This window comes from Canis aureus, chromosome 9, assembly GCF_053574225.1.
Source record: "Canis aureus isolate CA01 chromosome 9, VMU_Caureus_v.1.0, whole genome shotgun sequence".
NCBI lineage: Eukaryota > Metazoa > Chordata > Mammalia > Carnivora > Canidae > Canis > Canis aureus.
Window position 1 is genome coordinate 27,333,706 of NC_135619.1, and position 27,401 is coordinate 27,361,106.

The 27,401-nt window shown below is 34.1% G+C and overlaps 1 protein-coding gene across 3 annotated transcripts in view; it reads right to left on the reverse strand.

Annotated features, from left to right (window-relative positions):
* MDGA2 (MAM domain containing glycosylphosphatidylinositol anchor 2) overlaps positions 1-27,401 on the reverse strand; it is a 786,794-nt gene that overhangs the window by 172,565 nt on the left and 586,828 nt on the right. For all 3 annotated transcript variants that reach the window (XR_013386160.1, XR_013386159.1, XM_077909189.1), the window contains exon 8: positions 11,489-11,782. Coding sequence is in view for 1 of the 3 variants with exons in the window: in XM_077909189.1 (XP_077765315.1) it covers positions 11,489-11,782 (294 nt within the window). In the remaining 2 variants the exon portion in view is untranslated. The remainder of the gene's footprint in view (positions 1-11,488; positions 11,783-27,401) is intronic.

Genomic DNA, 27,401 nt, shown 5'->3' on the forward strand with positions numbered 1-27,401 from the left:
TGTTTAAGTTCCTGGAACCTACTACAGTTTATTGTCCCCAACAGTCAGATAGGAATTTTCTGTCACTGGCAACTGAAAGTGTTCCTGCTCATCGGGGAATGTTCATCTGACATCAGTGTTCTGAGGGGGAAAGGGAAGACCAGCACTGGGAAAAACAGTAGGAATTTCTTGCATGTCATAAAAGGGTCTAGCTTGGAAAATGACAGTGGAACTGGAAAGGCAAGAATGGATTCTGAGAAGGTCTTGAAAACTAAGAGCTAATTTTTAGGAAGTACTATCTATGCGTCATACACTAGGTTAAACACTTTTTGGCATCATTTAATTCAGTCCTGTGTAATATAATTGATGAAAATAAATCATGATCATGGCAGATATAGAAAATGAACACTGAGAGAAATTACAGTTAAAGTAGCAAAGCTGGAATTTAAACCAGGTCACTAATCTCAGAATCCAATATCCTGATTTTCAAATCAACTTGGGAAAAAAGGAAGACAGAATGGTAACTCTCAGAGAGGAGAGAGATCTTTTCAGGTAGGGCAAGGAACGTAGAAGAAAAAAATAAAGAATCACTGTAAGTTTAATTTTAGTCACATTGGAGTTTAGAATAAATCAGGAAAGTAAGCTGAAGTTCACAGAAGCTGGATGAATGCCTCAGATACAAATTCAGGGAAGATCTGTACACAGTCATGGTTTAAGCCCTTATATTGTCATGCAAGGGAGTGTGGAGTAAGAGAACAATAGCACAACAGGAACAAAACCTGATCAGAGAAAGGAAGAATAAGTAGAAATAAAGACATGAGTGGTGGGGTGCCTGGTTGGCTCAGTCAGTTAAGCATCCAATTCTTGATTTCAGCTCAGGTCATGATCTCAGAGTCGTGAGATACAATTGCGTGTGGGGCTCTGTGCTGAGCATGGAGCCTGCTTAAGATTCTCTCTCTCCCTCTCCTTCCACGCTCCTCCCTGCTCTCACACTCTGCCTCTCTAAAATAAACAAAAAAGACATGAGCAGAAGATACAAACAGAGCTAGCACATACACATCAGAAAAGGCAAAGAAGAAAATTCATTACTAAGGATGAGTGTTCACTCAATAAACATGCAATTTCCATGAACGCTCATTCTTATTAATGTATTTTGCATGAAGCCAACATTGAGATAGATGGATGGATGAATGGATGGATGGATAGAAAGGTAGATAAATAGGCAGGCAGCCATGCATCATACACATTTACATCTCTAAATATTTACATACCTTTGTGCCTTAAGGTTTCAATTCATTCCTTACAGTAAAAACTTCACATACTCAGATTACTTAAATCTTTTAACTTAGAAATAAAGTATTATATTTATCAATATATGTTGTACACAAAGCATTTAGCTTGTGCTTAACAGCATTTATCTTCAAATACTAGAACCACTGGAAAAATGTTGACATTGATAGTGAAACTGAGAATAACTGAAGGCCTATCAGATTAATTCTGCCATTTCACACATTTTTTATTTTATTATTTTATTTTTTTTAATTTTTTATTGGTGTTCAATTTACTAACATACGGAATAACCACCCATTCACTCCCACCCCCCACCCTCTCCTCCCCTTCCACCACCCCTAGTTCGTTTCCCAGAGTTAGCAGTCTTTACGTTCTGTCTCCCTTTCTGATATTTCCCACACATTTCTTCTCCCTTCCCTTATATTCCCTTTCACTATTATTTATATTCCCCAAATGAATGAGAACATATAATGTTTGTCCTTCTCCGACTGACTTACTTCACTCAGCATAATACCCTCCAGTTCCATCCACGTTGAAGCAAATGGTGGGTATTTGTCATTTCTAATAGCTGAGTAATATTCCATTGTATAAAAAGATCTTGAGAAAGAGAGACAGAGAGTGCATGTGAGGTGGGGGAGGGGCAGAGGGAGAGAAATCCTCAAGCAGAATCCCCACTGAGCGCAAAGGCCCAAGGGAGCTCAATCCCAGGACCCTCAGATCATGACCTGAGCTGAAATCAAGTCAGCTGCCTAACTGAGTCACCGAGGTGCCCCTATCATTTCATACATTTCATGCAAATAGTTAAAATGCTAAGAAACTGTATCTCATTTTTTCTTAAATATTTTCAATTCCTGATTAATTTTTAGTATCTTCCACACTTGATTAATTTTTTAAAGTTAAATCCCTCTTTAATTGAAAAAAAAATGTTACTCAAGCTACATAACAATCTTTCTCAAGGAAAAACATTTTATTCCTTTCATTGAGAAACAATATTAAAGAACAAAATCCACCATTTCCCAATTTTCAAGAAAGTTTTTTCCTTCTTTTGCTTTGAAAACAGTTTGGAGTTAAGAATAAAGAGTAATTTCACATATAAAATAAGTCTAATAAGTGTAAAATCAAGGGAGAATTTCTTTCAATTTCACAATGCACAGTCAGCTTAAGTCTCAAAGTTTTCTTTTGAAGAACTTTTGCTTTTTCCTACTAGAATCTTTAAGGCTTCAAGGAAATACTCATTTGCCAGAAGAAAGGAATTCATAGAAGATCAAATGATCCGATGGAACAGCATGAAATACAGCTACTCCCTTCCAAACCCAGATAAAAAGCCAAAAAAAACTTACAGAGAAAGAATATAGGCACAGCAGTTCACAGAAGATGAGCGAAAGAATTTTTAAAAAGTAAGGTAAAAAAAAAAAAAGTAAGGTATGTTGGAAACATACTTGCTCAATACATACAACTGTAATTATTATGATCAAATGAAGAAAAGTACTAAAGTAGAAGATTTACTAAGAAAGTTTAACAGGGCAGATGAAGAGTAGATGCATTTGAAAGGATGACAAAATCCTTTTCCCCTGCTGCATGAGAATCTGACCTTCTTCAAAGTTCTGCTCTGCTTCCCTGGTAACTTGACAAGGGAAGAATGTCAACTATGATTTTAGGCAACATTTCTGTATTAAATTGCTTCTGGATTGAGAGGGATAGGAATAGAGGAATAATATCTAATAGGATGCCATAGCTTTGAGCTTAGTGTAGTTAATGTAACTCCAGGGACTGGGAGTTGTGTCTATAACTTTGAGCAAAAGACACTGGTTCCTGTGAGGCAGATGATTCCACCCGAGTTCCCATCCCCAAATTATATTGCTCTTCTCTTCATATTTAGGAACCATTATATGGGTAGTGGGCCTTAACCTGGGGTAATGTTACCCATTAACATCTGGGACATTTGGCAATGTTTAAAGAGATTTCTTTTTTATGTTATGACATGAGAAGAGATGTGCTACTGGCATCTCAAGATTAGAGGCTGGGAATGTCTAAAAATACCTGAAAATTAATATAACCCCCACATACAACAAATTATTACATTTCAGGCAGAATAATTCTATGTTGGGAGTTTATCCTGTGCCTTGGGACATTTAGCAACATCCCTGGCCTCTGTGCACTAGATACCAAGAGCATCCCACCTTCTCCAATCATGACAATCAAACATGCTTTCAGAATGTTCAAGTGTCCTTAGGAGTAGGGAGTGAGAGGACATGCTGGCAAGCTGTCGTTCCAATCTTATCGCTGTAAAGTGAATTTTATGCCATATCTGCCCCTGGTAGTCCCATGAGCTTGAATATAATTGAACCTTAGAAAACCCTCCAGTAAGTTATACAGTAAAGGAGTTTACTACTAGGTAAAAAGTTATTGACACAATAGAATAGAATATAACCCAAAATAACATAATGCATGCAAAGACAAAAAAAAATCTGGGACTGGTATTAAATATCAAACTCTGATGTTGGATCAAACAATTGATAATCACTAAAGACAAAATTGTTAACAATAGACAATCTAAAATTCTATATCAATTCTATTTTTTGCAAGTGGACTAAATACTGGTTTAAATGTGTGTCTTCTGCTGAAGGGATACAAAATCAGGCCTTTTTCTCACAATACTGGCCTATGATTTCTCAGTTCCTGATTGGTTTTATGTAAAATGGATTAAATGCCTTTTTGACATTCTGTTTCTTACATTGTTACCTAACTTTTGAAATTTTTTTTTTCCTTAACCAGAGACACATCTCTTCTGCCCACTTTATATTTTCCTGTGTACTGAGCATTTTATTGGTGATCTATTATTTAAAATAAATTGATAAAGTCACAGGCATGTTCATGGGGTTTATTATTGTAAACTGTGCACAATTTATTTGAATGTATTATTATTAGTAGTAGTACCTTTTTATTTTCATGAGAGAAGAGCATGGTATTTGGAAAATGTCTGAATTCTATATTTGGGAAGAATACACTTATTTTTGGATGAGAGGTAAATCCCATTTTAACTGAAATAAAAAAGTCACAGAATTTTTATTGTGACACATATATACTTATATATGTATTTATGTTCACCTTTCTTAGATAATATACTTCCATACAATGAGAAATGAGGAAAAGATCCTGGGAAAAGAGACAGCATAAACTTTCTTCATTCAAAATGCACTTAATTTAATCACATATCTAAAAGTTTTCAGGGAAAAAAATGTCTTTTCAGTATTATGGAAATGCTGTTATCATCCACCTGAATCTATTTATGCACTACAAGAGTGGACAGGAGGACTTAAATAATAACATCAATAAACACAAGATTTGGCTGGATTAGAGTTGGACTGCTTTTAATCACTCTACTAATGCAGGCTGGTCCCCGTCTCCTTTGTGTAGGCACTGAAAACAAAAATTTTAATGGATAAGTTTTTCTAAATATTAAACTGTGCTTGGCTCTACATTAGGATAGCACCAGAGATGCAACAAGGAAAAATTATAAATTCAGCTTCTTTACATATCTATGTACTTACTGGATAAACCTACTCTTGTTCCAGACAATCTATACTCAGTTGCTCAATAAAGACATCACATCTGCGTTCTACACTGAGAAGCTCTTTAGTGAGAGAGAGACTTTCAGTTTTCTCTGACAATTTCCTTAGATGGTTATCTACCCTGCTATCTTCTCTAGAAGAGTGAGGAAACAGGGAGCAAGCAGATTGCCTGAGATGGCAAAAGCAGTTCAGCCAAAGTAAATTCATTCTAAAAAGGCTTCACCCACTTGGGAAGCTCAATTTTCAATATATTCAAGAGTAATATAAAAATAAAATGTTTAAACATATTTGTTTTCAAGGCAGCTCCATTATAATTCCTCATTAAGTCCACTGGGAAATGACGTAAGATATATTTATATGACATATTGACTTGAAGTAGAAAGTCAAGAATTTTATTTTATACAATTTAAATTGTACACCACCTCCTAATACTATTGTTTCATTCTTCCAAAGAAAAGATCTTAACTTCCTTGGCGGGGGGGGGGGGGGGGGGGGAGAAAGTAGCATAAATATTAATGTTTTTAGAATATTAGCATTACCTTAGGGCTCAGTTGATTAATATTTCTAATAACTGCTGCAAACAACAAAAAAGCATAGCCATTTAATTCAAATAAAACAGCACTGGAAAATAAATGCTAAGTTCTATTCAATAATCATTAATGTTAAAATATGAAAAACAAATGCTTAAAATATTATATTCTTAGTAAACTTAAAAGTTTTCCCCAACCCACATGCTAATGGAGTATATTAAAAATTCTCCCAGTGAGAAGATGGTGTGAATAATTTCTTACCAAGTAGAGTTTCAGCATTAAACTTTTCCCAAGGATATATCGAAACCCTAGAAATGGATCAGAAGTAAAAAATCTACCAATTTGACAAGTGACTTTTGAGGAAGGCAATGATGAAATAATGACCAATACTTTTCAAAGAAGTATATCATCTAATATATATGTTCAAAACAATGTTTTACTTTGAAGTCCTAACCTTTTTTAAAGATATCTATCTATCTATCTATCTATCTATCTATCTATCTATCTATGAGAGGGAAAGCAAGCACACTCCCTGCCAAGCAGGGAGCCCAATCTGGGCTTGATCTCAGGACCCAGAGATCATGACCTGAGCTGACAGTAGGCGCTTAACTGGCTGAGCCACCCAGGCGTCCCCTAACCTGTCTCGAGTAGACTGAACATAAGACTATCAGGGAGGACCCTTCTCAAATACCAAGAGGCTTTCTAAAGTGGTGGGACTTAGGCAGGACTAGAATAGTGAAAAACAGTTGAGGAATTGGTGGGAACAGAAGGGAGGAGTAAGAGCATCCCTAAAGACTCAATGCTGAATTATCTTGTCTAATAATAGGCTGAGAAAGGATATACTGAATAATATGAAATTAGGAAAGGCATCTGGGTAAGTAGGCTACTGAGCAGGAAGCCCTTTTGTTGTTCTACTAATAAATTAAAATTCTTGTCCATTCATTTATAAATTCCTTTGAATAGCCTTTAACATCTTGCTGTGTAAAGATAAATTGCTCCCTTGTTTCTTCTTTTATTAATAGTTACTTTCTCTCTTGTATTAGCTTTAATCTCTAGTCACACTGTTATTTTCAGAGCAATTTTGCTGTTTTAAAAAAATCCAAAAATTAGTTAGAGTCACTCAATACAGTCATTCTATATATCTTAATACTATAGAAAATTACTCCAGTTGTCTACAAATAATAAGCAAGTAGGTTCCAGTACATTCTGATCTGTATTTAAGGTTTCTTTTCTTTTTTTATAAGGTCCATGATCTTCTTGTTAGTGGCCAAGGACAAACCGCCCCAAGATGGGTCACTTTGGCATGAAGATTATTTTGAATTAAAAAGCAATCCAAACCCAGTAGATTCAGGAAAAACTCTTGACCTTCTCTGTCAATTGCCTACAAAGAATTTAGATAGAGAGCCTTCTCCAGGAAGAGAGCTATCACCATGGATAACTACATTATGCTATAAACTAGACTAGGATAGGCAGGGAGGAACCTAGCAAGGCCTGTTTGACCAAAGTCCTATATGTCCCCTTGTTTCTCAGTAATCTAACAAACATTTGTTGAACAAACATTTACTCTTTGTCATCTTTCTGTGAATTGCATCCCTTCTCTTTTGAGTATCACATTCCTAACCCCTTCTTCTCATTCTGAATGACACAGGTACCTCATTTTGCCTGAGTGTCTCTGGAATTTCCATGTCTGTTGGATACCCTGTATAAATGAAATTAAATTTTATTTTCTCCTATTAATCTGTATTGGAGGCACAACAAATGTGCATATATATAATGAAGCTTTAATAATAAAAGTGACATTCAATGCAGTATATATCTTCTCCAACTGATTTTCAAGAAAGTGTATTTCAAAATATATTCATTTTACTAGAAGATATTACCAGTGCTTTTGAGATGAAACCATTTAAAAAAATAGCTTTTATTAAAATAAAATGTTCTAGTTTATGAAATTAAATTCATAGTACATAATAAATAGACTTATATAATACAAATATAAGAAAAACACCAATAAAGCTTGTGTACTTTAAAAGAAAAAAGGAAAACAACAATTTCCTTTAAGAAGACAATAGGCATATCTTAGTTTCATCTTTTAATATACATAAATATGTATTTGAAAATATTCATGCAATGGCATTTTTATTTAAATAATATTCAATATTCAAATGATCAGTACTCTAATGAGTAAATGAAACATTATTTAATTTTTATTATATTATTACTGTTACTTTGTTAGGAAATTGTTCTAGTTTTGTTCAATAAGCTCTGTACATACTATGATTTTTAAATGATACAGACCAATTAACACATATAACTTTTATTTTCAAAGAATCTATTGTAATAGAATAAAAATGCCTCAAATAAAAATGAACTTGAAAGTGAAAATAATTAATATACAGTTCCAAAAACATAGAGATGAAATTAAATAATAGTTGAAAATTTGATGGCCGGTTATTAAAACTACACTGTACTTCGTAGTTTCACCTAGAAATTTTTTAAAAATTTAGATTAATTTTGTCACTATTTTTCAAACTTTTTTTTTTTTTAAGATTTTATTTATTTATTCATGAGAGACACAGAGAGGCAGAGACATATGCAGAGGGAGAAGCAGGCTCCCTAATGGCAGCTTGATGCAGGATTCAATTCCAGAACCCTGGGATTGTGCCCTGAGCTGAAGGCAGATGCTCAACCACTGAGCCATCCAGGCGTCCCTATTTTTCAAACTTTTATAATTATATTTGCAACTACCTATCCTGGCCCATATTATTTGTGATAATTGTCAATTTTCATAGTTAAAAATATTATAATATTTTTTTCTTTCCAGGAATGAGCAATGTGCACAGGAACTTAATAATTTGAATTACTTCATTTTGGATATTAGCTACTCTTAATAGGATATAGAATGATGTAAAATACCTTGAAGCTTCTGTAACTTGTTAAATCATTCTTTATCTACACCTTTTAAGAAGAAGCAAATTAACTGCAGATAGTAAATAATTCAAAAAGTTTTAGTAAAATGACTGCTTTATAATTTTAATTAAACATTAGGTAACAATAAATCTCATTTGGTAATTTAGAACATTAAAATAAATGGAGTATTCCATCACTTATGGAATATGGATATATATATATATATATATATATATATATATATATATATTTAGGCATGTACAATCTCATTAAAGTCCTATATACAATTACTTCTAAGCTCCTTTATTCCTTTTGATCAGCTATTGTTTAATTGGACACAGTAAAACTAAACAAGGAAAAATACGTGCCTTAGAAACACCAAGTTTTTGTTTGTTTCTTATTTACTATGATGATCACCTTTTTCGTTCTTTACATTTCAGATCATAAAATTAAATATAAGTACATGTATGTATTATGTAGTGCATGTGTGTGTAAAGTGGACTGTCCCAGAATTTGCCAATGTAATAAATATTATAAGAAAAGAAATCATAATAAAGTGTAGAGTTCAAGTCCTGAAAAAGGTGTTTCATAAATGTTAGAATACTTTTACATCTTCTTCATACACTCAAACACTTTTAGGTGTCATACTCTATGCAACAAGTCCTCAAATACTCGTGAAATCTAAATAATAAAAACCAGGCATGTAATAAGGAAGGAGTATGCAATATATTTATTCTTACTCCACTTATTACCATTCCATTTGTTACCACTTATATTTACTCAATAGAGCTAATGGATAGCTAAATGCAAAATATGTTATGCTGAGAATACAAAATATATGTAAAGCCAAGCTTGTAGCTGCAGTGATGTAACTATTTGCTGAAGATAATATAAACACATGCACATACATATATGCATACGTGTGTGCACATGTATATGAAATAACTTAGTATTTTATATTGATATGGATATTTCCCACACCTAGCATGACTGAGGTTAAGCACAATTATCATATTATCTTCATGATTTTATTTTTTTTATTTTTATTTATTTTAATTTTTATTTATTTATGATAGTCACAGAGAGAGAGAGAGAGGCAGAGACACAGGCAGAGGGAGAAGCAGGCTCCATGCCCCGGGAGCCCGACGTGGGATTCGATCCTGGGTCTCCAGGATCGCGCCCTGGGCCAAAGGCAGGCGCTAAACCGCTGCGCCACCCAGGGATCCCCTATCTTCATGATTTTAAGAAATCACTATAAAAATTGAAATGTTTATAATTTTTTTAAAAATCAGAATTCCTGCATTATTCATTACGAAGGAATAAGCCTTAGTTAGACATGCAGGTTGGACTTGCTGGCAGGGATTACGTGCCTAGAAAGTCAACATTTGATTCACTCAGGAATAATCTTGAGTTGTTACCATTTATTTGTACCTGGCAAACCCTCAGACACATAATCAAATTCTTCACAAGAACTGGGAATACATGAAAGGGAGCTTCTTCAAAGACATGATGGCATCCTCACCTGAAACTGGCAAGACTGCTGGAATCCAGCTTTAATTCAAAATTCCCTAGAATCAATGGGTTCCATAACTTTGATTTGAATTGGAGCTTCCCTGAAAAGGTGTGAGCAGAGTGAAACTTGTAGCCCTAATAGCTTTAGGAACTTGGAAGCTTTGTGCCTAATCCAGAGGAAGCATTCCAAACTGTATCAGTTTCCTCTAAGGTCACTGGAAAGTATCTTTTTTTGTTTTTTAAGAATTGAAGAGAAGTTTCTCTTTTTTAATTCTTTTCTTTTCTTTCTTTTTTCTGTCTGGAAGCTGTTTTCACACGACCCTCCGACCCATGAGTTTGTCATAAGTACAAAGACCAGTAGGAAAAAGCAATACTAAAGTGCTGAATAAAACTTGCTATCTAAAAGCTGTGTTATTTGGAAACAAACAAAGTCATAATCAATTGCCAAGGTATTTGGCAAATATCAGTTTGCAAATTTATAGCACAGATAGCAAACTAGAATCTGTGTTTCTATAGCATGGGGACAAGGAATGGTTAAGCAGTGCCCAGAACCTTGCTCTTCCCCCCACAATTCACATAACTCATTGCAAATGAACTTAATTATCAGTTCCAAACATAATCCTTTCATATTTCAATTATCCTTTCAGATTTAAAGTCAGTTAATTCAGTCTGCCAACATCCTTAAATCTAATATAAAAAGAGACATTTTTGGACTAAATTCTATTTTCCATTTTCTGAGTTACAGAGCCATAGAAAAGAAACAACATCATTGTTTACTGAAGTGTATAGTTTCATCTAATTCATTCATATTCTTAAAGACTTTGCCACCATGTATTTAACAAATTATATATCAATTAAAACTCCCAGTAGCACTATTGGAGTTTGAGCAGATTGTGTTTAGTTTACTTCTCTCTTTTGGCACTATCAGTACCACCTGCCTTCCAAATTACCAGAGCATCCTCTAATAACCCAGCACCAGGGACATCATTAAACTTTTTCTTACATTTATGAATTTAGATACTTTTAATTCTAAAAGCAAATTCAAAGCACATGATATCTACAATTTTTTGTCAGAACTGTAATTTCAATAAAAAGAGTTAAAATCTATTATATTTAACTCTCACAGTTAAACCGTTTTCTCTTAATAAAATCAAGCAAAAATTCAGTACGGAATATTTGAATTATTTCTGTTTTACTAGATAATTATGTAACCTACTCTTACAACTTCAGATATGCAAACATAGCATTTCAATGATCAAGTCTCTACAATTTAAGTGAAGGGATGCTTGGAAATAGGTGGATAATTTGGGCAAAGGGCATGCACTTGCCTGAAGTGGAAATAAGAACTGTGAAAACAAAATATTAGGGTAATCTGAATTGGCAATTATTTCCAGTCTCCACTTTGGTTCATTGCACATAGCCAGTTTTTAACCATTAAATGTGTTGATTCTTTGGCATTAACCAACCACAGAATACCATCATAATCATCATACACACACACCGACACTATTCTTTTCTATTAGTACCAGCTCAAGCAATAGGCAGATTTAGGAAAAACTATAGCTTAAATTGTCTAGTGATAATATAGAAACATTTTACCCTAACCCAATCACAAAATCTACTTCATTTCACTAGCAGAATAACTGTATCTTTTCTTCCCTTCCCCTAATGGGACACAAAGAAAAAAAATATACTTACACTGCACAATGAGCTGCACCAAGGCTTCTCTTGGTTTCACATTAAATCCATTGTATTGGCTGGTTTGACATCTGTACATTCCTGACATTTCTCTAGATACATTCACAATCCTCAGTGTTCCGTCATAACTCTCCATTTGCATTGACCCATCAGGCATTGCCACTTCTTTATCCGCTCTAGACCAGAGGATGATGGGCTTAGGTTTTCCAGTTACTTGACACTGCAGTTCTATTGTGTCCCCTTCTCTGGTGACCAGAGGTGATTTTTCCTGTGGAACAGTCAGATTGGGTGGAACTTGAAATGGGAAAAAGAAAATTTTTCAAGGTTAGTATAAACTGGTAAAGCATATTCAAACACAGAAAATCATAAGGAAACAATTTCTGCTGGTTGAAGAAGTGTGACAATTCAGATGACAAAAACAATAGAGACCTGGGAGTAAGTGGCACATACTCTCACTTAAAAGAATTCTGAATTGTTTTCCTATAACTCTCACAAATGAGGTCTTCAAACATTAGCAAAATAGATAAAGCATTAAATTGGAACATAAATGGTCAACATAGAACAATCTACTCAATGACTTGTCATTATCAGCCATTAACTGGGTTTTTAATATCTGCATTTCACAGAAGAGTGATCCTGCTTGCTGAAGGTAGGATTCAGCTTTTCAGTCTTGTTTCCTATGCTGTTATCTCTTTCCCACGGATGCTATAGGAAAGGGATAAGAGACATTATCAACTTAGCTGGCACAGTAAATACCAAATAATAGGAAAAGGAAAAAGAAGAAACTCTGACATAAAACCAGAAGTTTTGACTCTGGTACAGAAACTGTTGCCGAATTGCTAAAGTTTACGGTTTGTTTTCTCCCTAACGGAAATGGAATGGAACAAATGACTTACAAGGCCACACTCTGAGAATCCACTCACGATATTCTTCTTCTTGGACTTTTAATATTTTTTTAACATTTGAATTTCATATAATTTCCTTTTAAGACATTTTGACATAATTGCAAATAGTTTGTCATAATTTGCCTCTATTTCTGTAGAATTAATTTTAAGTAAATACTCCAAAAGATATTCAACAATATAAATATTGTAATTTTTTCAAGTAAAGCTAATTTCTGATTTTACTGAACATGTTTATGAGAGGGTCATCTTACTGGAAATTACTTTACTGTGCTGGAATGCATTTATGTTAGGGTTTAGTGAAAAGCATGAGCCAATAAAAGGCAACTACTATCCAAAGTGTTTTGTTACAAACCATATCACTTGTCCCATTGAAGACTTTTATTTGTTATACAAATATATATGAAATCCATTGTATTTGTGCAATAAAATATCTATCAAAAAAGTATGGCTAACTTTGAATGCCAGAATAACAAGAAATATATGAATAATTCTATCCTTCTGAGAAATGCCATATGCTCCTTTTGGAGGTAATACTGTGTATATGGATAAAAAGTACTGTTTTATTCTCCTTATTAGCATTACTATGTTCCAGTGCCCAGGAACAAAACCAAACATAATTAATTTTTAAATTATTTTTCAACTTAATTGAAATGCTATTGCTCTTATTACACATGGAAAAAATAAATTCAAGTCCAAAATGATAGGAGAGTTAATTATCTGGCTCTTTAAGTATCTTCATGTCTATTTTTTCATTTAATTCCTTACTTCTTATTTTTTTAAAACTAGTTAAGTAATGCATACATCTTAGAAATTAGAAAATATGAAACATTAACCACCACCTTCTTGAAGTAGATACATACATTCCAGAATTTGGCATTAATATATTTTTTAAAATGCTAACATTTAGAAAACCTACATGGTAACTATTTTGATTAAATAGCTAACTTCTGTAAATATAAAAAATAAATGATCTAGTTAAGTAATTTGTTCTTTTTGAAATGAACCACGAGGGAATGATGCAATTCTAAGCAGTACCATGTAGAAGAAGCTGTAATATTTACTCACCCTCTATTAGAAAGCACACAGAATGACAGCAATAACCTCTGCATTTAATATTAATTATGCCCCTACTGTGTGCCAGGCATAATTAGAAGTTTTACATTTTCATTCCCTTGAATCCTAAGGATCGAATATTTAATATTAAAATTTAGCAAGTGAGAACATTGAGAATAAGACAGGATAAATACTTTGATTCAAACAAAAGTCAAATTGAAGCTAATTTATACCAGATGGCCAACGTTGAAACGTGACCTCTGTAGCAGTCTCCAGTAAACTATGGTGTCTGGAATGAATAGCTTGAGTTAGCACTGGACACCGCCCTCCTCCTGCTCAGGACTGCTGTGCTCCCAGGGATAAATTGGACCGATTTTTATTCTCAGGTAGAAATGTGAAGGGATAAATTACACATATTTTGCAAATGACCATATCTATCTTATATCTTATATATCTATATTTACCTTAAATATAAAAAAAAATTACCTTAAATATATTTTTCTATATATATTAGAATATTTCATATGTATGTCAAAATTGCTTATAAAATACCCAAGCCAAATATATGTCCAAATTCTGATGAATCTTTGTGAAATAAATTAAAATAAATGATAAAAGACTATTTAATGGAGTGCTCTTGTTTGAGATCTTTTTTCCTCATGTTTTCCAAAAACAAGCCATATGACCTTGACCAAGCTTAATTACTCTATTAATTTCTTCATTTTTGAAACTAAGAATTTGTACTTTATAAGCTCCAAGGCTATTAATGTCCTGACTGTAAAAACAAATAATAGAACATGAAGGACAGAATGGTGCTAAATTAAAGTGTTTATTTTCTGAATAGGGAAACAGGATGAATATTCACCTAAATACATTAGACCATTCTAAAAAAAAAAAAAAAAAAAAAAGATAGTGGACCAGCTATATAAACTTTTTGACTTTTACATGCTACAAAGTTCAAAAACTCCCTTTATAAATTTATGTTATGTTATTTACTAGGAAACATTCTTTCCTACATAATCAAAATTACAGAAATGTAAGCCTCAGTTTTAATCTGGATTAAAATAAAAATAGATTTTTAAAATAAATTAGCCCAATTTTTGCTAAATAGCAAAGTCCAACTGAAAAACAGTTTATTTTCCAACTCTTTTATGAGGCGTTTAAAATCTTGGAATCAGAGTTAATCTTTCTTTGCAATGTTCTTGGTGAAGAAGACCTTATCACTTCTCAAAGTTTTGATAGGCTCCTCCCTCCCTCTCCTCATTACATTTTTCATTCTCCAGAATTCTGCAGTCACCTCTCTTAATTATTACTATAAATTTCCCTGTTAAGAAATCTCATTTTTTTCTCATAGATTTCTCTCTTTTATATGTTGAAAATACAAATTCTAACTTTATCCCAAGGCTTTCAGTCTATGATTGCAGCTTAATTCTATATCCCAAAAGTCTTTCAAATCCCCAAACCTAAGTGCTATTTATTTCTTGACTTAGTTTGGTAGTTAATTTTCAACATACTTCATCTGCTAACTGAAAGCCACTGTTTTCTTTGTTTTATCATTTCCTCTTGCTCACCACTTCCAATCAGCTGCTTTGGTTCCTCCATCAAAAATGTCTCCCATATCTGCTTATTTCTTTTCATGGCTATAGGTAGAGTTCTCAGTAAAATCAATCATTTTCTCTTCTTGTGACACCACAATAAGTGGTCCCTGTCACCAGCCTAATTGTTCCAGCCTTCCTGTTACCCTGTCATTAGATTCATCATCTTAAATACAATTTTTCTCCATGCCACTATGAAAATTACAATACTCGTTGAGAGTGTTCATCACAGTACTGTTTTAACTTGAAAGAACTTAAAACAGCCTGACAGATTCATTAAATAAACCCTGGTGTAGTTACACAATAAAATATGATGCAGCCTTTTGAATGATGATATAATAGACTTTATATTTATTGATAAAGATGCTCATATTGTTAGAAAAGCATCCTCCTGCATAGTATGAAGAGTTATAACCACCATGGTTTAGTGAGTAAAAGATATTACTAAGCACTCTAAACAATAGTGTCAAATTTTTATATTAAAAAAAAGGCATGCCGATGAATGTTACAAAGGAATTTATTAAAGGGAAGAAAACATAGACTTTATATTGTTAGTATCCAGCACTTTATTTTGCATGTGATAGGAATGTAGAAAAACATGTTATGCTGAATGTACAAATTAAGACAAGAAGGTAATTGTGCACTGATTAAGGGAAGAGCAAGATACATATATGGTAAATCTAGAGGAAAAGAAAATCCAGAAGGAACTATACCAAAACACTAACAGTGGTTCTCTCAGAGTGTGGGATTATTGATGAATTTTACTCCTTGTACATTTCCCTTCCTCTTTCACTCTTCTACAATATATGCAAAGTATATTAGCATCTTACAGACTCCCAGAAGCTTAGGGAAACCTAAAATATTAATGCAACCTATTTTCCAAAGCTCTTCTGATAAAAACTCCATTTTTTAACACAAATAACACAAATGTATCACCTGGGTATGGTAATCTGGGCAACATAGTCTGAAAAACGCTCACTCTTAAAACATTAATTCTTGCAGTTTCACTGACTGGTGAACCTCAGTGCTCTTGAATACGCATTTCTGTCCTATGTTCAGCGGATTTGGCCCTTGCTGACTTCTAGGAGCCCCTGCCTACCTCATGTGTTGAGATTCAGTTCAGATACTACCACTTTTGTCATAACTGCCTACACCTACGCTGGGTTGGTTGCTCACTTGTCCAGGCCACATATTACACTGTGTACTCTTTTGACATGTACTTTTGGTTTACTCTCTATTTTCTCCCACATCTTTTTCCCTAACCGGACATCTCCTTGAAAGCAGTCCCTCAGACTGTATGGAAGCATTCTGTGTCCACAGTGCCCTGCTTCCCTGCTTAGCACAAATCAGGAAGTCATGAAATAACTGAAGAAGGAAGGGAGGGAGAGAGGGTGAAAAGAGTAAGAAGGTGAGATAAAAATCTGTGAATATTAATAGAAATAAATATAATAGACATAAATCATAAATATTTTAAAACAAAAGCAATAAATAATGAGATATAGTACTTCTGTAATTAGTAGCCCATATAAGTAGCAGAATCTTCTGCAAAATAGGTTGTTAGTATAGATTTTAGATGCGGTATATCTTGAAATGCATGTGGATGTGTGAGAAACTTGAGAGTCAAACACGGAGTCTTCTAGCTTTTCTTTTGCCTTTCATTTAAAAATCGGAATAGATAAGTTGTAAAAAAGAAAAAAAAGGAAAGAGAAGAAGGAAAGAGCCAGCTTGAGGACATGCCATTTATCATTTGTCATAATGTTTTTAATCCTTTCTCTAATCAAATAAATTATTTTTTCTTGAAATATTGTCTCCAGGGAAAGCATCAAACTAAGTAGAAAAATTTGAAATGTCTGCACCTTGTGAGATCCACATTTATCCACAGTGTACTCAGTAGAAAACATTTCCTCCTGGTAAAAACACAAAGGTACATTTTATGACATAGATTATACATGCCTTTATTTTGATTTCTCTTATCTGAAATGCTACTGTAGAAGATGCTATAATCAGAGAAACCTGAAAACCATATGACACCAAAGTTTCTCATTCCAAACATAAATAGACAAGTAATTTAAACTGGATTTCTGTCAACATTTCCATTGTATCACAGACTGATATAAAACAAATATAGAAAATTCAAATGTTTTCATTTCTTCATTGAGAAGGAAGCTGAGTAAATTTAATCTTTAGTCATTACTCAGAAAATTACTGGCCTATTTTTCTCAAAAGAATTCAGGGGAAAGTTAGCTCATCTGAACTGTATGAGAAAATATGCTGTCTAGAACAAAGGCATCAGAATCTGCTTATTATGGATTTATTGGTTTAAGACACATGACTATTTATAGTGTACTTTAATCGTAGATATTGAAATAAAAGATATATTTCTTTTAACATAAAAAATACAATTAAGTAATAAGTAGAGTTTTCTCCAGAAGGACAACCAGACTCCCATTTTTTAAGAATCCTAAAATAAGCATGGCATTAATTTAATTATACTTGAATTTTATTTTATTTTTTTATTTTTATTTTTTTTAAGATTTTATTTGTTTATTCATGAGAGACACAAAGAGAGAGAGGCAGAGACAGGCAGAGAGAGAAGCAGGTTCCATGCAGGGAGCCTGACATGGGACTCGATTCCGGGACTCCAGGATCACGCCCTGGGCTGAAGGCAGGCACTAAACTGCTGAGCCACCCAGGCTGCCCTATACTTGAATGTTAGGGAGAAACAGTTTATAACCCTAATGTATGTTTTAAATTAAGATGTTTAATCTATATTTGTTTAAACTATATTTAAAACATAATAGACTTTAAAAAATGTGTTTATAAAAGTGACCCCTAGAGGTCAGAATTCAGTAATTCTCAAACTGACCAAATGTATATAAAGAAATGTAAAAGAGTAAGACTTGAGTAAATACTGAATTTGTAGATATGGCTACTTCAAATGAATCAAATCTTCAAAAATAACATGTGAACATTAAAAATTTACTATAGACTGGTCCTGAGTGCAATCTCTTTTTTGCTGACTCATCACAGATTATCTTTTTGTAACCATGAGACAGGCACAAGGATATATCCAAATTTTGAAGTTTTGAAAAAAAAAACAAAAAATAACTTTACATGGATGTAAAGAATGAAATAGTTGGTGATTGCAATAATTATTGATTGTATATCAGTGATGATTTCTCATAATGGATTTATGGATAAGCAAGATGAACCATTAGGTTAGTGAATTTGTCAGCATGCTTATTGTAACTACTCATTTCTCTCCACTCAAAAAAGTATATTTAATATAAATGAGAATAATATCATTACTCATATTTTAAGAATTCCAGGCATTAATATTTGAAAATTCTAATCTAATCTAAACCTCACATCTGATAATAACACACAACTAAGGAGTGGGAATAACTGTCTTAAGACAGGAAATACATAAGAACGCGATGTTCTGTGGCCACTAGAATATTCACATGACTATATAAGGGAAATTTGAGAATTTCCTTCAACTTAAAAATAATTTCAATCCAAGCCACCAAAGTACTTTTTAAACTAATACGCTTGACCCATTTTCTTAATTAATAGGTGTCAATTAAAATATTTAGTAAGGTGTGTTTAAAAGATTTTCAAGGTGACAAAGGAAATCCAGCATGCTAAAGACTTCTCCCTTATGAATGGACTTGCCGATATTTGCTTCCTTTGAGCGACCAAGACTGCTAACACAAAATGTTTGATGAAAGACAGCAACACTTTATAGCACATTTCTCATGAAAGGAATAAAAATCCTCCACAGATACTTCTTAGTTCCTATTTTGTAAAATCATAGAGATAGATAATAGGGTGAATTATGTGATAGGAAGCACATACAATGTTTTTATAGTAGTTTTAAAATATGCAGAACTTCTCTGAACCATAGGTCAATATAATGTGTAATGCAATATAAACATATTGAATGTTGTGCTTCTTTCTGGATTATATTCCCTCTTATAAATTAATTATTAAAATTTAATTAATGTCTCTCCTCCTAAAAAGTTCTTCCCATTTCTGCATTAATCTTTAGTAAAAATCTTGTCATTCCACCATTCAAATATCTTAAATAGTTTTTGTGTTCTAGGCTAGAGGTCTAAATCCCATTGCTTGTTTTCCCCTTATCTGCCAAACTTTATTAGGCTACAATGCTTCTGTGAAAATTCTCTACTCAATTGAGGCAGGTCTTTGGGTTCTCTTAACATGTTTGGCTCATTCCCTTCCTTCCTTCTCTCCAGAAATTACTTTACTTTCATAATACCCATCCAATCATTACCCATTGTTTTAAGGCCCAATTTAATTTATCCAGTTCCCTTAAATCTTTTTGAATTCTGCATCTTGTTTTTTTAAAGATTTTATTTATTTATTCATGAGAGACATAGAGAGAGGCAGAGACATAGGCAGAGGGAGAAGCAGGCTCCTCACAGGTTGCCTGATGTGGGACTTGATCCCCTAACCAGGATCATGCCCTAAACCAAAGGCAGGCAGACGCTCAACCACTGAGTCACTCAGGTGTCCCATATTCTGTATCTTTTATTTATACCCCATGTCTCTGATCACAGCATTATCTAATTTATTCTACAGATACCAAGATAAAATGCTCTCTCCTTTACAAATATAGCTCAAGTGTCCTGAGGTCAGCAACAGTTTAAAGATGTTATTTATTTATGACAGACAAGGGGCGGGGGAGAGGGAGAAGGAGAGAGAGAGAGAGAGGCAGAAGAGACACAGGCAGAGGGAGAAGCAGGCTCCACACAAGGAGCCTGAAGTGGGACTTGATTCCAGGTCTCCAGGGTCACACCCTGGTCCAAAGGTGGCGCTAAACCGCTGGGCCACCTGGGCTGCCCAGCACCAGGTTTTATCTACTTTTTTGGTAGCTGACACATCATGTGATGTTTTAAAGTGCTTGATAAATTCTTGACTGATGAATGGAGCACCAATTCAGAAATGGGAAGAACTTATTAAGAAGACAAAGTAAGGAAACTATTGATGAATAATCACCTCTTGATTATCCAAGACTTAATTATAAAGTATATGAATCTCATTATTCACACGTGAACTCTTTCTATTTTTAATTTAAAAAACCACACACACACACACACAAAAAACAATTGGTTTCTATAAAGTTAGAAATTCTACTAGATTTTAATTTGGTCACAGTAATGATACAAGGAGTAAAATATCAGAAGCATTTGGTAGTACTGAGTAATTTGTCCATGCTATGGCTTTCCTTTATTAGCAGTAAAGAAGAGGCTATTTGGCTCTACAACAGAATGTCCATGGGGACCCATATTCTGAGACTTGTATTACTTATAGTCTTGTGGGTAAATCATATATGAAACAGACACTTATTTTTAAACATTCCCTTACACCAGATGGTAAGCCTACTGTTTTTGTCCATGATATGAATACGTATAAATACTTACCCTATCACACACTGTAAATAAAATAAAACTCCTTTTTTTGGGGGGGGCACTGACATGCAAATTTTTTTTTTTACTGACTCACCTATAAGTTAGCAGATGCAAATAAAACAGAATTGACAATATATTGCAAATCTAGCGATAGAACAGGAAATAAAAACACATATTAAAAACAGACATGAGATTGAAATGCCAGGGCATTTGCATTTAGAAATTCTAAGGGGAAATGTACATGCATACAGTCACACATATACATTACTTATTTTTGAAAGACTTGTAGAAAATCTTGTTACAATGGCAATGTTAGTTATTTGAAACATATGGGGAGAGGCAGGATCTTGGAGGTTAGCAACTCTGGAGGGTTTAATATTGGAAGATGGAGGACATGCAGTGCCATTCAATCAGGAAAACAACTTTGGCAGGCAACAGTGTGGCTGTTCCAACTTCCCTCTCCCAGCAGGTGTTGCTATGGCACAAGAATAGTCTCTGAGGGATTCAATAGAACACGAAGTGTAAGATGAAAGAACAAAATAGAAAATCATTCTCTAAGTGGCATTCATATTTTCCCTGCTACACAAGCTACAAGGCCAGTTGCAAAGAAACACAGGTTCCATTCTTGCAGCCTCATAAATACACAAGTGAATGGGGACTTAAGTTAAGATTGCTTATGTAGCATTTGGTTAAATGTACTTTTTCAAATATCTTGCATTGTTAGGATCTTCATGTAATATGCTTTTCTAACATGAGCTTATAATAAAATATCTTCTAGAATCATTAAGGTAAGTCTGTATCAAGAGAATTTTGGGGGCTCCTGGGTGGCTCAGTCAGATAAGTGTCTACCTCAGGCTCAGGTCAGAATCCCAGGATCCTGGGAAAAAAGCCCCAAGTTGGGCTCCCTTCTCAGACGTGAGGAGCCTGTTTCTCCCACTTCCCTCAACCACTCCTCCTGCTTATTCTCTTTCAAATAAATAAATAAAATCTGATAGAGAGAGAGGGAGAGAGAAAGAGAATTTTCTACTCCCCTCTTTGGAAGAAGATATGAAAGCATATCTCTTTTTTTTTTTTTTAACTTCCCTTCCCTGATTTACAGTATGTGTTTCTCAAGCACTGAAATATAGAAATGACTGGTCACTGATTAAGTACTGGTCACTGATTAAGACAAAAAGTCTCTTACATAGAAAACTTGAAAAAAATAATTAAAAAAAAAAAAAAACAGAAGTAAGATAGTTCTGCTTGCTAGTCATTCAAATAATGCTAAAATTTTAGCAAGTTAGGAATCTGGACCAGACTGAGAATGTTGGAAGAGATATGGACTGCAAAAGAAGCACTTATTTTTAATGTAATAAGAAGGGAGGTATTCCCTTTTTTTTTTAAAGATTTTATTTATGTATTCATGAGAGACACAGAGAGAGAGAGAGAGGCAGAGACATAGGCAAAGGGAGAAGCAGGCTCCACGCAGGGAGCCCAACGCAGAACTCGATCCATGGACTCCAGGATCACGCCCTGGGCTGAAGGCAGGCGCTAAACCGCTGAGCCATCCAGGGATCCCCAAAGGGAGGTATTCTATAAGATTTAAAATATCAAATAAAGTGCTAAAATATGACTAAGTTATTTGATAAAGAGATAATCTATAACCATTTCCGGGAAATAGGGAATTACTTCTTTAATTTAACTTTCTATTATTCAAATTCCATTTCATTTTTTCGTAGGTATTTTTTTAAATAATGCAGAGTAAAGCTAGAAAATGACAGTTATTTGGGTATAAGCAATCAATTAAGAATTATAACTTTAAAAGTTGAATACTACATTCTAAACATCTATTATAGAAACTAAAAATAACAAGCAGGAGAGAAAGATCACCAATTTCCTGCAATACTTATATTCAGTAACGTATTTGTGTCCTTGCTTCCTTGCTCTTAAAATCATTTATCCAAATACATTTCTATGTGTGTGTAAATGCACTATCCCTTAAATCAGTAGCAAACATCCTGGGAATAACAAAAGGAGGACTGCATATATGAAAACTTACATGTTGTTTTAGAGCTAACACCGATTCATTTTAACACATCTTTTAGAGCCATTTCAATAGATAAATATCCTTAAGACTAAGGGCAGAAGAGATAAATTAGGCCATTCACTACTTTCAAAAAATTCACTATGGATTATGGAAATGGATAAATAGGGAGGATTATTTGTAGCAGTAATTGCACATAATTATTTTTAAGTCAGAAGGCCCTTTTTAATAGACGTAGAGAATCTAGAAGAGTTGTAAGTGTAAGAGATTAGAAATTTTACTTGGGCTCAACCGAGCCCATCTCCCAGCTGTGCAATTTTATGTCACCTTAATCTGCTTCCTTAATCTGCATACAAGGCTGATGAAAAGGAGAATTTAATGATAATTTAAAGATACAACAGTATAATGCACATTAGAATATCCTCTGCACTTGGAACTGTGTAATATACTTATAGAGAGCAAAGTTCATGTCTAGCAGCCTAAATTTAGATCCCAGCTCTACCATCTAGTAGGTGCATAACCTTGGGAAAGTTCTGTAACCTAGGTTTCTCAGTTTACTCTAAATAAAGTGAGCATAATAGTAGTAGCTTCACATTTCATAGGACTAAACAATAAAGTATACATAAAATATTAAGCACAAGGTCTAGCACTGAGTAAACAATACATTTCTTATAATTGCCTTTCATTGGTGTAATATCAATGTATTTTATTGTTATACATATATTTCTACTGAAGGCAAAGGTCTTGCTTTATTCATACCCATGATGTCTCAAGTATTGAAAGTGGGTATACCCAGGGTTAAAGAAATATTATAAAACTATATATGTATATATACATAATATACATGTATTTATATATATATATAAATTACAAATGTATAAATAAATCACATTGCCATTGTCAGTTGTTTTGTAGACATACATGCATTTTTTTTTCTGGAAAAGATCAAGACCATCAGATATATATTCATTTCAGACAAAAACATTTTTGAAGATGATAACATGTTGGAAAGGACAAGAATGAACTTCTAAAAATTTGAATACAAGTATCCCCCACTGCCATCTAAGGAAAGAAGGTCGCCAATTTCTATCATTAGACATAATAATTTGATATGTGTGTTTGGATATTATCCTAAAATGGCACATAATACAGATATCCCAGCTCTCGTTCTGCTTCCATCAAGTAAAGAGGTTTAGACATTCCTAAATACATCTATTCCTCCATTTTGAGGATGACAAAATGTCAGTGCTATCCATTATCACAAAGGTCAGGGTGTTGCCGTGAAAACCAGGGAACGGTAAGTAAAAAGGAGCTGTCTCATCATGTTAATTATGTGATTGCTTTCCTGTGGATGAAAGAATATGATAAGCTATAAATTATATATCAAATGCATTTTATGAAAGCATAGCAAAAGAGAGATGCTTTAAAGCAATCCACAATTTATTTTACTTTCTAGAGCAACTGTTGCTCACAGTGGTAAACTCTTCAATGCAGAATGGCTGGAAAAATCAATTTGCTTCTATAATAAAAAGGCCATTTGTCTACTTGTAGAATCCACGTGACATTGTTAGGCCCTTTATAAATGATCACTCTGGACAATGCCTGTGGTTTACGAATTCCCTAATTATGCCACTGATTGTGTATCACTGAATATGCCTTATCCTGTGGAAATAGACACTACTGCCATTTTAATAAACATTTTGACATAAAATGAGGCTGGCTGTTTCACGCTTTGTCAAGAGCAAAATGAAACAACCAGTGAACACAATGTTCCATCAACAGATCAAGGCCACATGTTCTTTAGGGCAAATGAGGTTTAATTAACAGATCTGTTAGTAGGAAATGAACTGGTCAATTAAAAAATAGGAGGAGGGTTTTCTTTTATAACACATGAACACTTTATTAACAAATACTCTACCAATGCATGATTGCATTTTATTATCCCTTCTGTCAGTCTGTAGAAGTATAGAAGGATACAATAAAAACATGAGCCTAATTTTAAAACCACATAAAAACTCATATAATGCCATTGATTGGAATGATATATAACTCATTCTGGGCTAATACATGAGTGTGAATAGAGTTTATTGGAATTTTATTAATATGGTTTTATGTTGCATTTTATTCCTAAGCAAGGGTATTTCTGCTTAAATGTCAACTAAGTATTTTTTTGTTTACAAATATTATTTAGACAGACTTGGTGAAAGTGGACTACTTATATTTCATGTATAGTGGACTGTAATTCATACTATGTGCCTTTTAGATGCAGACATTTGAGCTACCTGTGTTCTCATTCATTTGGGGAATATAAATAATAGTGAAAGGGAATATAAGGAAAGGGGGAAGAAATGTGTGGGAAATATCAGAAAGGGAGACAGAACGTAAAGACTGCTAACTCTGGGAAACGAACTAGGGGTGGTGGAAGGGGAGGAGGGCGGGGGGTGGGAGTGAATGGGTGACGGGCACTGGGGGTTATTCTGTATGTTAGTAAATTGAACACCAATAAAAAATAAATTAAAAAAAAATTACCAGTACATTTCATACTGTGCGTAGAACCTTTCTTTAAAGTGCAATGATATGAGCTTCACATTTCACATCTTTTCAATCTAGTTGCCACTGATCGAACATCTCTAGAATCTGGGAAATTCTGATTTATTTGCCTGTTGCATACGTGAGGGCAGTCCAGAAGTGTTCTACAATGTTCCTGCAAACAACTGTCACGCCTCCATTTCTAAAGATTTCAGTCCTGGTCCTAAGCTGCTTCATAGGCTGACTTTCACCCAAAAGGTTTTCTTGGGCCTCAAATGAAAGCAGACATGATATGATTTGAGAATTCTGAGATGAGTTCACTTATCAAAAATACATTTCTCACAGTTTACCTTGGGAGCCTGAAATCTCATTACAAGTGTACATTCCACTGAGAGGTTGTGTGTTTTCTATAAAGGACCAGAGTTCTGCAGCCAGAAATGACCTATGTTCAAGAAGTTACTGTTCTACTCAGAAACTCTGAGGCCTACTATAGTTACTTTTGCTTTCTAAAGCTCAAATTTCTAATCTGTAAAATGGGTATAATCACAGTAGTATCTACTTCAAATAGTGTTTTGAAGATTCAGTGAAGTATTAATTTTAAAGTGTTTAGCTGAGGGGTGCCTGGGTGGCTCAGTTGGTTAAGTGTCTGACTTCATCTTAGGTCATGAACTCAGGGTCCTGGTGTTGAGCCCCACGTCAAGCCCGGGAGGGAGCTCCCCTGCTCAGCTCAGTGGGAACTCTGCTTGTCTCTCACCCTTTGCCCCTGTTCATGCTATCTCTCCCTCTTTTTCTCTCTCTCTCAAATAAATAAATAAAAATCTTAAAAAAATAAATGCTTAGCCTAGCAACTGGAATATAATAAACATTCCAAACATCTTAGATTATTGTTATGTTATGCAGTCTATAATTTACTTTGAATCTTCAGCATATGGTAATGCTTTGTTTCTTAAATTTTGTGTAGTTATATAACATGTGTTCACTTTCTAGGCTACATGCTTATATTTCATGCATTTGTCTGTGCTTTTGTTATGCTGCAATTTTTTAAGTGCTTTACTATAGACAATGTGATCTATGTTTGTGTGCTTTAAGCTTTAATGTATATTCAGGGGTTACTGTTAATATTTAAAGTATGCCACTTTGATACCAGATGCGGTTAAGTAGTATTTTAAAGACCCAAACCCAGGGCTCCTGGGTGGCTCATTCAGTTAAGCGTCTGCCTTTGGCTCAGGTCTTTATCCCAGGATCCTGAGACTGATCCCCTGTCAGGCACCCTGCTTCTCTCTCTCTCTCCCTGTTCCTCCCCCATCTCATGCTCTCTCTCTCTCTCAAATAAATAAAATCTTAAAATAAATAAATAAACAAAAAATAAAGACCCAAACCCTGGGTGGGTCCACTCTTCTCAGGCAGATAGGATAAGTGTAACTATGTTGAGCTGCACAAGAGGATTTTTAACCTAGCATAACATTGAAAGTGGTCTTCTTTGGTGAAATGAATACTGTTCAAACTATGTGCCTCAGTTAGAATAGGGTAGGGCCGGCTCTGCTTTTGTGACTGGAATATAAGACTGGTAAATGGAATGTAACATCCTAATACTCTTTGGAGTGGTGTTCTCAGAGTAGGGGAGGATGTCATGTTTCGTCATCATCAGAGGGCATGGCCACATGATCCAAGTAGAGTGTTACCTGAATCCCTTCCGGAATATTTTAAGATCTGCCTTTAGTGATCTTTCATGCAAATCCCTTGTCACAGAGTGTGACTGAATTCAGAATCACTGATATAGTAGCAGGAAATATTCACTTATGATATATAACATTTTACAGCATACTGCAAGCTCCTATCGTGGATTTTGAATCTGAGATTTTAAGCTTAAATCAGAATACGGCTTGAGGAAGTAAGTAAGTAGCTAAGCTTTGGGGCCCATTTCCCTCTCTATAAAACAAAAGGTATCAGGTTATTGAGAAGTGTTCTCAGTATTTAAAAATTATGCCAATAAATGAGACATTCAGAAATCTTTTTGAAATGTTTTATAACATAGGTATTTGGGGACCTGCCCCAATAATCTTTTATTTAAAAAATAGGTGTTCATAATTTATAAACATCCCAAAATTTACATCACCAAAATTCCAGTTGTGATGATTTTCTAAATTTATAATCTCTTTCCTAACCTCACTGATATGCCACAATGAAGGATGAAAAATTAAGACTATGAAAATTAATGAAGTCTTTTACTAATAAAATGTATTCATTCGTAAGCATATTCTTTGGGGAAAGTTCTTTGCACTAATGGGAATTATAATCTCTATTTTGGAGCTCTTGAAAAAAATAGCTTTGATTTAAGACATTCTAAACTGTAAAATGAAACCCATATACTGCAAA